Source organism: Rosa chinensis, chromosome 7 (genome assembly GCF_002994745.2).
Source record: "Rosa chinensis cultivar Old Blush chromosome 7, RchiOBHm-V2, whole genome shotgun sequence".
In the NCBI taxonomy this organism is placed as follows: Eukaryota; Viridiplantae; Streptophyta; class Magnoliopsida; order Rosales; family Rosaceae; genus Rosa; species Rosa chinensis.
The window spans coordinates 26288500-26300389 of record NC_037094.1 but is presented as its reverse complement, the minus strand read 5'-3'; the positions used below and the strand labels follow the sequence as shown (position 1 = coordinate 26300389).

At 43.7% G+C, this 11890-nt stretch overlaps 1 protein-coding gene and 1 long non-coding RNA gene across 13 annotated transcripts; one reads left to right on the top strand and one right to left on the bottom strand.

Moving 5' to 3' along the window:
* The first annotated feature begins 5134 nt into the window (after positions 1 to 5134).
* LOC112175242 lies at positions 5135 to 9107 on the top strand. 12 transcript variants are annotated; one of them, XR_005803963.1, is made up of 10 exons: positions 5135 to 5464; positions 5638 to 5729; positions 6597 to 6667; positions 6746 to 6815; positions 7045 to 7329; positions 7417 to 7492; positions 7791 to 7871; positions 8305 to 8358; positions 8474 to 8547; positions 8760 to 9107. It is a non-coding gene; the product is annotated as an uncharacterized LOC112175242 (long non-coding RNA). The 12 variants fall into 12 exon arrangements; XR_005803960.1 differs by having other exon boundaries at positions 6318 to 6815; XR_005803961.1 differs by having other exon boundaries at positions 5596 to 5729; positions 6318 to 6815.
* Positions 9108 to 10623: 1516 nt separating this feature from the next.
* On the bottom strand, positions 10624 to 11550 carry LOC112177694 (agamous-like MADS-box protein AGL80). The gene has a single exon (XM_024315957.1). The coding sequence runs from the start codon at positions 11548 to 11550 to the stop codon at positions 10624 to 10626; it is 927 nt and encodes a 308-aa protein (XP_024171725.1).
* Between the last annotated feature and the right edge of the window lie 340 nt (positions 11551 to 11890).

Here is an 11890-nt window from a genome sequence, read left to right as displayed (position 1 = left end):
CCGGGAAGGCGTGAGCGGGAAGCTCGGGGGTGCCGGGAAGGCGTGAGCGTGAAGCTCAGGGTGCCAGGAAGGCTTGAAAAGGAAGCTCGGGGTTGTCGGGAAGGCGTGAGAGGGAGGCTCGTGAGAGGGAAGCTCGGGGTGTTGGGAAGGCGTTAGCGTGAAGCTCGGGGTGCCGGGAAGGCTTGAGCATGAAGCTCGGGGGTGCCGTGAAGGCTTGAGCGGAAAGCTCAAGGGTGCCGTGAAGGCATGAGCGCGAAGCTCGGGGTTCCCGGGAAGGCATGAGGGGGAAGGGAGGCTCGTGAGCTGGAAGCTCGGGGTGCCGGGAAGGCGTGAGCGTGAAGGTCGGGATGCAGGGAAGGCTTGAGCGGAAAGCTTGGGGGTGTCATGAAGGCATGAGCGGGAAGCTCGGGGGTGCCGTGAAGGCTTGAGCGGGAAGCTCGGGGGTGCCAGGAAGGCATGAGCGCGAAGCTCGAGGGTGCCGCGGAGGCGTGAACGTTAGAGCTCTTGAGCTGGAAGCTCAGGGATGCCGTGTAGGCATGAGTGCGAAGCTCAGGGGTGCCACGGAGGCGTGAGCGGAAAGCTCGAGGGTTGAAGGGAAGGCGTGAACGGGAAGCTCGGGGGTGTCGGGAAGGCATGAGTGCGAAGCTCGGGGGTGTCGTGGAGGCGTGAGTGTTAGAGCTCTTGAGTGGGAAGCTTGGGGGTACCATGAAGGCTTAAGCAGGAGGCTCGTGAGCTGGAAGCTCGGGGGTACCGGGAAGGCTTGAGCGGGAGGCTCGTGAGAGAGAAGCTCGGGTGCCGGGAAGGCATGAGAGCAAAGCTTGGGGGTGTCGCGGAGGCGTGAGCGGAAAGCTCGGGGGTTGCCGGGAAGGGGTGAACCGGAGGCTCGTGAGCGGGAAGCTCGGGGGTGCCGTGAAGGCTTGAGCAGGAGGCTCGTGAACTGGAAGCTCGGGGGTGCCGCGGAGGCATAAGTGCTAGAGCTCTTGAGCGGGAAGCTCGGAGATGCCGTGAAGGCATGAGCGCGAATTTCGGGGGTGCCGCGGAGGCGTGAGGGGAAAGCTCAGGGGTTGTTGGGAAGGTGTGAGGGAGAGGCTCGTGAGCGGGAAGCTCAAGGGTGCCGGGAAGGCATGGGCACGAAGCTCGGGGGTGCCGCGAAAGCGTGAGCGTTAGAGCTCTTGAGCGGGAAGCTTGGGGGTGTTGTGAAGGCTTGAGTGAGAGGCTCGTGAGCGGGAAGCTCGGGGGTGCCGTTAAGGCTTGTGTAACCGTCGCTAGTGAAGGAGGGTTTTCTTGAGGGGTTGATACCAAAGCGTAGCTTTGTGTCGTATAACAAGCATAATTAGTCCAAGTGCGTAGTCCATCTAGAATTTTTTCGGAGCGAACGTTTATGCCCTTTCGGGTGGACCCCCTGCTAGGCCCTCCGAGGAGTCCCCAACTCCTGACTATAGACCTCTATATGGTCGGAAAATTATTTGATGAGGGGAGCTGCGTATGAGCAGTGAGTGTTAGGTAGCGAACCCAATCTTTGATACCCAAGCGTCGGAGGTTAACCACCGGATCAATGGCTGTCGTGGGCTGTGTTAACCAGTCCCTTTACTCTTTTCCTAAGGAGGCAAGTTTGACTGCAATGCCACGTAGCGGTCATTTGTCATTATAAGGCGTTTGCCTTTCCGCTTGGCGGTTGGTCGTAGACCATAGACTCGTGGAGTCTAGACCCATTTGGGTCTCTTTCCCGTGGGGAAAGTTTGACAAAGTATAGTGTCCGAAGGCTAGACCATAAGTTTACGTAGAGTATATGTAAAGTTATTGTATGAACAACAAATAAGCATGGCATAATTTATTTGACTGTCACATGTTTATTTAATTGGATTGCAATTAAATAGAAGCATGGCATATGTGTATAGCATGTACTTGTAGTAAAGTTGCTTAATAACATTTTTGCATTGTTGTAAACATGCCTAAGGATCATGGAGACAAAGCATGGCATATCTAGCATGGTATACGTACTAGTAACTTTGATACATAGTGTACGCATGCTTAAAGTCATATAAGCATGTAAATACATATCAAGTGAGATATATTGTAGGCATTCTTAAAAGTAGTAAAAGCATGGCATTGACTGACGCTAGCTCATATTGAAAGAGCGTAAGAGAAGATATAATTACTTATCTTATGCCGATTTGGAGCGAGCTAGAGTTGGAATTGATGGAAGTACCCAAATCATGTTGGAGTTGTCCAAGCCTGACGCTCCATTGCTTTGGTTGGCCAGTGGAGGATATCCAGCGAAGGGTGGCCAGTGATGGATGGCCAGAGGTGGATGGCCAGTGGAGGGTGGCCAGCAGTGGGTGGCCAGTGGTGGATGACCAGCGGATGGTGGCCAGTGGAGGATGGCCACCAGAAGGTGACCAGCAGAAGGTGGCCAGCGATGGATGGCCAGCGGTGGATGAGCAGCGCAGAGTAGCCAGCGGAGGATGGCCAATGATGGATGGCCATCGATAGATGACCAGCTGAGATTGGCCAGTGATGGATGGCCAGCGGAGGATGACCAGCGGAAGGTGGCCAGCGATGGATGGCCAGCAGAGGATGACCAGCAGAGAGTGGCCAGCGGTACGGTGGATGGCTAGCGGAGAGTGGCCAGTGATGGATGGCCAGCGCAGGATGACCAGAGGAAGGTGCCCAGCGAACGGTGGCCAGCGATGGATGACCAACGGAGAGTAGCCAGTGGAGGATGGCCAGTGGTCGAGTGGCCAGCGGAGGATGGTCAGCTGTGGATGACCAGCGGAGAGTGGCCAGTGATGGATGGCCAGTAGAGGATGACCAGCGGAAGGTGGCTAACGGAGGATGACTAGTGAAAGGTGGCCAGCGATGGATGGAGTGGCTAGCGGAGGATGGCCAGCGGTGGATGACCAGCGGAGAGTGGCCAGTGATGGATGGCCAGTGGAGGATGACCAGCGGAAGGTGGCTAGCAATAGATGGCCAGCGGAGGATGACCAGCAGTGGATGACCAACGGAGAATGGCCAGCAGAGGCTGGCCAACGATGGATGGCCAGCGGAGAGTGACCAGCGGAAGGTGGCCAGCGATGGATGACCAGCGGAAGGTGGCCAGAGATGGATGACCAGATAAGAGTGGCCAGAGGAGGATGGCCAGCGAAGGATAGACAGCGGAGGATGACCAGTGATGGATGGCCAGCGGAGGATGACCATCGGAAGGTGGCCAGTGATGGATGGCCAGTGGTGGATGAGCAGTGCAGGTGGCCAGCGAAGGATGACCAGCGATGGATGGCTAGCAGTGGATGGCCAGCTGAGAGTGGTCAGTGATGGATGGCCAGCGATGGATGACCAGTGGAGAATGGCCAGCGGAGGATGGCTAGCGATGGATGGCCAGAGGTGGATGGCCAGCGGAGAGTGGCCAGTGATGGATGTCCAGAGGAAGGTGGCCAGCGATGGATGACCAGCGGTGAGTGGCCAGTGATGGATGGCCGACGCTTGAGCAGCAAGCTGATCGATTGGAGTTGCTCTTGTTATGATTACTTCACGCTTGGCAGAGCAGTGGTCGATGACGGAGTTTGATCGATGATCATAGTTGGCTACTTGGCCTCGTAGAGCATGACAACTCAGAAGTTTGATTGATTGATGCCAACAAGAGACTCATAGGTGCCCAGCGGTATGCTTCTAGGTGTCCAGAGTAACTACGCAGGCAATAGTTTTTTTTTTTTTTTGGAGTGGTGTAGAGTTGACCAACTTTGAGTTGGCATTTGACCAGCCTTGATCAGAGTTGGTCGGTGTTGACCAACCTTGATCGGTGTTGACCGAAGTTCATGGTACGAGATGAAACTTTTGTGTTGGCTTCCCACAGACGACGCCAATATTAATGTTTGAACTGAAGGCTCTAATTAACGTTAAAGATAGAGAGTAAGAGAGAGAGACACACAAGAAGTATAGTGGACGTAGTCTCCCGCTAAGGCGAATGAACACATGCACATCCAATAACAAAATAACCTCAAAACTCTAAAAATTAGGGAATGAACTTCTAAAGTCATTTCCTCTACAAATTCCTAGGTTTGAAAACGGGCAGACAAATCTCTGTAGAGCACTAGGGTTTCCAAAAATCTTCTCTCTCTCCTTTCGGCGGCGCGTCCTGTGACGCTGTCGTCGGACAAGAATTGTTGGCCCTTTGGGTTGGTTATCTGGGTTTACACCTTCTATCTGTTCGCTTGTGATTAGAGGAGATCGAGGGGAAGATCAAGGTTATTGGCACTGGGTTCTATTCTCACTGGCTTGGTTTGGGAGTGGTGTAGGCTGGAACGGCGGCTAGACTATCATGGATGCAGGGTCGATAGCTTGGAGTGGTATCACGGGCTAGGAGGCGGGCTGGAGGTGATGATGAGGTAGTGGCGGAGGGGCTTGGCTCAGATCGGACTGACCCGATCTGGGTTGGGTTGCCGGTTTACAATCTGGGGAAGGGGTTGGTAATAAGAAGGGGTGGTGTCTATCCATGGCGTGACGAGGAGGGCAAAAGGATGCTGTCGGAGGCTTATGGTACGTGGCGGAGCAGCTCAGTGGGTGGTCCGGCGGTGGCCGTAGCTGGATCAGGCCTAGATTGGCTGGCGGAGTGGCGGCTTGTGATCTTCTTGGTGAGGTTGTTATTTGGGTTTGGGCTCAAATTTTGGGCCCTACCCTAGCTCTATTTTTATTTAAAGTTATTTTTACTTTTTGTTGTTTAGTTTGTTTGCTCGTTTTGTGAGTAATAAGTCCCTACACTTGTGGTGTAGGGCTAGTCAGGGTTTGTGCCTGTGTGTGCACTCAAAATGCACTATGCCAATAACCTCATCAGACGACAGAGATCAGACGACAGACAGGTTGGTTTCTGTCGTCTGATATATTTTAACGACAGACAGTGTAAAAACTGTCGTCTGAATATAGCAACATACCATGGTAAGTTAGCTTTGAGAATTAGGTTTGTCTTCACACAACAGTTATATGTCGTCTAATCAAAGGAGATAAATTTGATTTCGGTTCGTGTTGCATCTGTTTTTTTTTTTTTGTTCAGACGACATTTATCTGTCGTCTCGTCAAAGGAGATAAAAAAAATTTTGTCATAGCTGTTTGTTTTTTTGGCACAACATGAAGGGATATATGCCAAATTTTAAAGCTATTTCTCTCTCCCCGACAAATTTAACCCTTTGAAAAATTTTCTCTTCCACATCTGAGAAACCCTATCTATCTTGCTCTCCCTTAGGCACAAAAGAACCCAGCTCAACACAAATTTCTTGGCAGATCTCCCCCATTAAACTCTCCTCCAATCAAAACTGAAAACTCAATCTCCCCCATCTCTCTTCGACAAACATAGAACCCATCTCAATCACTTTTTCAAACCATACAGCCAAACCATCTCAATCCCTCTCACGAGTTCTTGTTGGTGTTGAGAAGATTTCAACGCTTTCAATCCGTATTGTTTCACTATTGTTGGGTAAGGCCTTCGATTCACTGTTAATCAATTTATTTAGAGTTTCTTTTGGATTGGGTTTTAGGGTTTTAATTGAAATATCTATTCAAATTTGATTTGTGTTTGCTGGGTTATATTCGAATTGGGGATACAAGGTTATCTTTTGTCTGGGTTATGTTCAAATTTTCTTTTCGAAGGTACGATTCGTCTTTGAAATCGGTGAAGGAGCTTAACCAACCCCCTGGATTCGAATTGCGGGGTGTTCGTGAATCGAAGAAGGAGATGATAGGTTAGTTAGCATTTTATTTCCATTTGCATTTGCACTTTTTGGGTCATTACCTATCTAAACTTTGTTTTGCTTAACTATCTTTGTTAAGTTTCAGTTTCATGCTTGTTGTTTGCAAGGTCTGATATGTGTATATTTGTATCCTGCTGCAATCACTATTTGGTATTGATTGGCATGATTCCCTTTATTTTGGATAGTCTTGTGTGCTGATATAAACTCTTTTATTGGGCATTTGCAATTCAAGTGCATCTAGTATTTCTTTTTATTGGTTATTGTTCTTTTCGATCTGTAATTCTTTTGTCAAGGTTACATATGGTCAGCATACTGATATTCTGATTGCCACTGTGACTCTACAACTACAACCCTACTAGCTTGGTAGATGCCTCCTTTTCTTATTCTCAAAAGCAGATCCTTTTGAACCACTTTTTTATGTTGTTAATCTTCTGAATATCCAATAATCAAGTGGAACCACTTTAACTTTGAAATAATTCTGTTGTTATTTGATGTAGTTAATATTTTTATTTGGTTGAAAGCTTGGTTGAAAGCTGAGATCTTGGTCTTCTCATTAGTTTGAAAGCATTTTGGCTATAGGCTTAATCTAAAGTAACCCGTGGAGTCTTGGAATTAATAATTCTTTTCTCAAGAGGCAGTGTAAGTTGGAGTATTACTAGGGTCTGCTGTGGCTGTAATTGAATGAGTGAAAGTGAGAAAAATAAGAGTCAGTTTAATCACGATATGGTATTTCCCAAGGCCAGAAGCCCCATAATATCTATTATTTCTTCCTTATAAATTTACTACTCAAGCTTCTAGGGCTCTACATACATTATCACTAATCTTTTGTGTTGTACTTTCAAAATCAATGTTGCTCAGATCTTCTAGATTACTGATGATATTTAACTTGGATTGGAAGGACAGGTTGTCCCTTTCTACATGAAATATATGTATGATAATACTCCTTTTTATTATTCATATTATTAGTTACTTTTTGACGTTACTGTTATATATTCTCCATAATACAGTCTGGTTTCTGCTACAGGTGGAAGGATGGGTTCCTACTATAAGGAGCATAGAATTCTTCCCCACTTCCAGGTTTGATTAATTTCTCCATTTTATACTTGTCAGTTTTTTCCTTTAATGACTTTATGTACATTGTTTTATCCATAAAGGTGTCCTATAGTCTGCAGACATTCAGATGCATTATTATTTAATGTAGTTTGAATTTTAATTGTGCATTACCGTTTGCTTTCAATTCCTTAATAGCTCAGGTCTTTGTTGTGATTTTTAACTAAGGGTGTCTGTTGTGTATTGTGTATCGTAGAACTCAGCTTGCTGTATATCTATTCAATATAACTTTGCAATGAGGCTTGGTGGCTTTGGGATAAGGATGGTTTTATGTTATCTACTTTCAACTCCATCAGCTTTTTGTTTGAAGCTAGTACGTATCTAGTCCTCACACTACTTTCAACCCCAGCCATTTTTCTTTCTTTTATTGTGCCTTGTATCAGCCTCTTCAAGAACTAGAGAAGATGACCAATATTATTCTTCAAGCTCTGAAAATTACTGGACAAAGAGGCATTATCAACAAAGGCAGGGGTTGGTAATTGTAAGTCTTGGTTCTCAAGATTACTTTCGAGCATAGTGTATATGTATGCTTATCTGGATATGAAACAATTTATTTTTATCTTCTCAGCAGTACAATCAAATGATTCTGTGTACTTAGTGGACAATTGCCCCCATGATGACTCTTCCTCGGATGCTCTGTTGTGGTAAATTATTAATGTTATTAGTTTATTTTGGTTTAGTACAGATTTTGCTGCACTGGTGCTTACTAGATTCATGCTCGCTATGTGGTTTATTTGTTGTAGTGACATGATCATTAATTCAAATATGACTAACAAAAAAAGGTCTTGAACATTTTCATTTGAAGCATGTAGGAGCAGTTACATGTTGTAATGATAAATTGATGTAGTAGTAATAAATTCCTGTGGTCCATAGTAGTCTACTTGTTTTATAGCAAGAGGAATATATGTTGGTTGATTCACTCTATTATATGGGACACTGCAGGTCAGGAACGTTACCATCGCCTGGCTCCCATGTATTACCGCGGTGCAACTGCAGCTGTTGGTCTATGATATCACAAGCATGGTAATCATTCAACTCTCCAATTTAGGTTCAGATGTCCTTATGTGTTGCTGGTTTTTGCAAGTTCGTGTTTGTAATTTCACGGAACATTAGACTTTCAAGTTTCAACATTATATAGTCTTTGCAATGGTTCCATTATAAGTATCTGCAGATTATATGTAATCGACTTGAAGTTTTTCTGTTTTTGATACTCTTGAAGCAAAGACTATAGCATCTTTGATATATAACTTTTGAAAGCAGAATGAGCCACTTGTGTGCTCATTGTAAGCCTTAAAATTTTATATATCAAATGATCGAAGACTATGTCATTAATGATCTGCAATATGAGTTGCTTAGACTTTATCTGTCAAATGATATGAGACTCTTTGGTGATTTGTAATATGAGTTATGCACTTTTAAGTGTAATCAGTTCGATGCATATTGTTTTTGGCTGCAGGAGTCATTTGTTTTTAGCGAGCTAAGAAGTGGGTTTTTGAATTGCAAAGACAAGGTACATTTGAAAAGTTTTGGAGTGACCACTTTTTGGATTGATATAACTTGAGTAACTAATATTCTTAAAGACTACTAAGTCACTCAAGTTTATTTTACTTCTCATTTGATATTAGCAAATCCAACTTTAATAATGTTCTTGATTGGAAACAAGGCCGAGTTGGAAGAGAAGAGAAAAGTAGGGACTGAGGTATATACTCACTACTACCTTTCCCTGTTCATTTTTTTGTTACCTCTATTCATGAAGTATAGTCAACTATACATTTGCATCTCGATTGAGTTTTGCAAATGAGTTTTCTGCTTGATACTGTTAATCAAGCAATTTGACTATAAAAGTTTGACTTATATTTCATGTGTTTAGCCCAATGGTAACTAAACTAATGTTGGTTGATGTTGTCACAGAAAAGTAGTCCTCACTTAGGAAGCAGAGATCTATCAGGGCAGAAATGGTTAGGAAGTAGAGACGATACGTAGTCTGCAGAAGGCAAGCAGAAAACAAGTAGTGAAGTCTTTGACCATTGCGCAATAGATACACTGCTGATTTCTCATGGGACAAGTACACTCTTCATGAAGGACCTTTTGAGGAGGTCGGAGCAACGTGTTGAAACTTTTATCAATGAGGGTAGATTAGTTTATGCTGCTGTGAACAAACTGTATTTCATGGTTTGAGTATGACTTTCATCATTGGGATATATGATAATACATTGGAAGTTATATGTCTTTTTAAATAATATCAAACAATAGAAAGTTACCAACAACTATGGTTTGAAACAAGTACACACAACAGAAAGATCAAAGATACTTCAAGCATCTACACATTCAAAGGACATTTAAATGTCCTTTTACAACAATAGAGACAATAGATAACTAATAGTGGATGTTGTTTCAATAAAGTTCACACAACAGATTTGGTAAAGAAACATGGAAATTCTACACATTCAGACGACATTTTATTGTCGTCTCGCATTAAAACAGACAATAGATTATTTGTAAAGTCTGTTGCTAGAGTTTGACAATAACAACATTTGACTGTCGTTCTATTTCATATCTAACCACATATACTTACAATTTGTACATATTTAAGCACATTCAGACGACAGATTTTTTTTAGGTGTCTGTCGTCTGAGTCAATTTCTAACGTCGGGCTTTAACCGTCGTCTGAACGTCAATCAGATATCAGCTTACTAGACGACAGATTTTTTGCATATCAGACGACAGTCATTGTCTGTCGTCTGATAAGGTTATTGGCATAGTGATGCTTTGTCTACTCTGAGTAATCAGCAAGATCATTGCTTTGTCAAATGGTCGCTATTGCCTAGTGGCAAGGTGAAACTATGTGTCGCTGGATTTACTCTCCGGCAGCAACATAGTAGGAAATTAAGCTATGCTTATGGTAATTATGCTACGTTATAATTGTGTTACATTTCGAGTTATCTTTCTGTTATGTCATCGCTATGTTAAAGAAAATAGAGTAGCCAGTAGAACACTCTTTGCTAGTTGATGCCTGGTTGAATACATTTATTTAGCAGAGACTCTTGATATCATTTCAGGATTATACATAAGCAAAAATAAAACTTAAATGAGAATTTGCATCACATCTTTGCATATATATAATATTTTGTAAATGCACTTGTTAGTGTTTGTTTGTGCAAATGAACAAAGCTTATTGTCTAAATTTATGAAATTTGTCTACTGAATGTTACATGCACGCTTACTTGCTACAAAAACAAAAGAGAACTAATGATTTTTTTGGGAACTATATATTCGTCTATCGATATGATGATAGTTACGTACACGTACATTAGACTAGCTACTACTCTACTAGTAAATCAGTTTTGATTTAGTTGATTATTCGTGAAGATAATTCTACAAGATTTACATAAACAATAAACGATCCAGGTCTTAATTTGGACTACCCTGCGAAGGGTTTACCCCATGTACGCGGTGTTCTCACCACGGGCTATGCATAAATCGGCCTAACAGTTGAGCTAGCTTTTTTGAATCAGTAATGTAAAGGAAAATGACATAATTAAACTGAAAAGATAATTTATTGTAACGGAAAAAACTGATACACGAATCAAACATGATGGGACGAGAGAAAAATGACAAACAAATTAAAGATAGCAACACTGTAGCTTATTCATACCAAAACAAAATGAAGATAAAATACTGTAAAACATGAAGCGAAACTTTGGTGCAGATTGCACTTCATGGCCGGAGATTGAAGATCTAGTAGGAGTACTTTATCCAAGTTTTGCCAACGTCTTTAAGGAAGGCCTGCAGCATCACCTTCACCGGCACTGTTGGCTCCGTTGGTGTTTCCTATTGTCCATCCAATAATACTACCATTTGATGTTATCACATTAGCCCCATAATATTGAGGCAGCATCCCAAAGTACCCCATCTGACTTCCATTCCCAGTAATATCATTGCCCAAATAATTCACCTGAGGTAACCCTACACTACCATCACCATCACCTCCAAAATTTCCAATGTTACCATTGTATGGTATCATATTGGGCACCATATTAACACTGCTGCTACCTCCAATATTATTCCCATAACATTGAGGCAACATCGGAAACCCCATATCAGTTCCACTACTACTTCCATCACCTCCTACTCCAAAAATTCCATATGGCCACTCCATACCAGTCCCCAGGGGCACCCCCAAGTTATTGGCGGGTTCATTGTGGACACTGGTGTAACTAGGACCACCAGCTTGCTCAGAGAAAGCGAACTGGTTCTGGATCTCTTTCATCTTCTCCTCCACAAAGTTAAGCAAACCATATGTTTGATTAATGTCAAGTTCATATAACGGCTTACCATTCTGACCTTGGCGCATGAGATCATCCATGTCTTTCACAGTGTTGGATCTGAGAGTTTTGTTGTGCTTCTCTTCCATTTTGGCGACCTTCTCCTTGAGGTAACTCTCTTGGCTCAGCGTCTTCTTGCACCGCACATAACCTGGTAGGCTCAGGTATCTGCGGATCACTTCCTCTGCTCTTGGGCGGTCAGGCCATACAATCGGCTGGTTACTGCCCCGACCATAGATAATGATACAAGCAGGCACATCGCACAAAGTGCTAAGCTCGCTCACTTTCTTCACAAGACCGTCTTTCCTCTTGTTGAAGCTCGCTCTCCTAGCACTCTCACTCCCTATCCATGCAAGTTTGACCCTAGCCCTAGGCATGGTTGATGATGCTTCTTTTCAGGATGGTCACTCTCTCACTCTCCCCATCTGTTTTGAGTGACAATATATATCTCTCTAGGCTTGAACTCTAATGTGTGCCCTACACTCAACCCAAGAGCTAGTATATATAGGTCTAGAGAACACATAGATAAGACTCAACAGCATAACCACTGCAAAGGGAAATAGTGTGTGGGTAAAATTAATAATAAATATATCATTTAATGGCTATATCTATTTTGGGACAAATATTCTTTTCTAGGTGTATTTTTCGCTATTATGGAATCTTTGTAATCCGATATGGAGAGGTTTACATGCATGTACTCTTACAAATATGAGATGT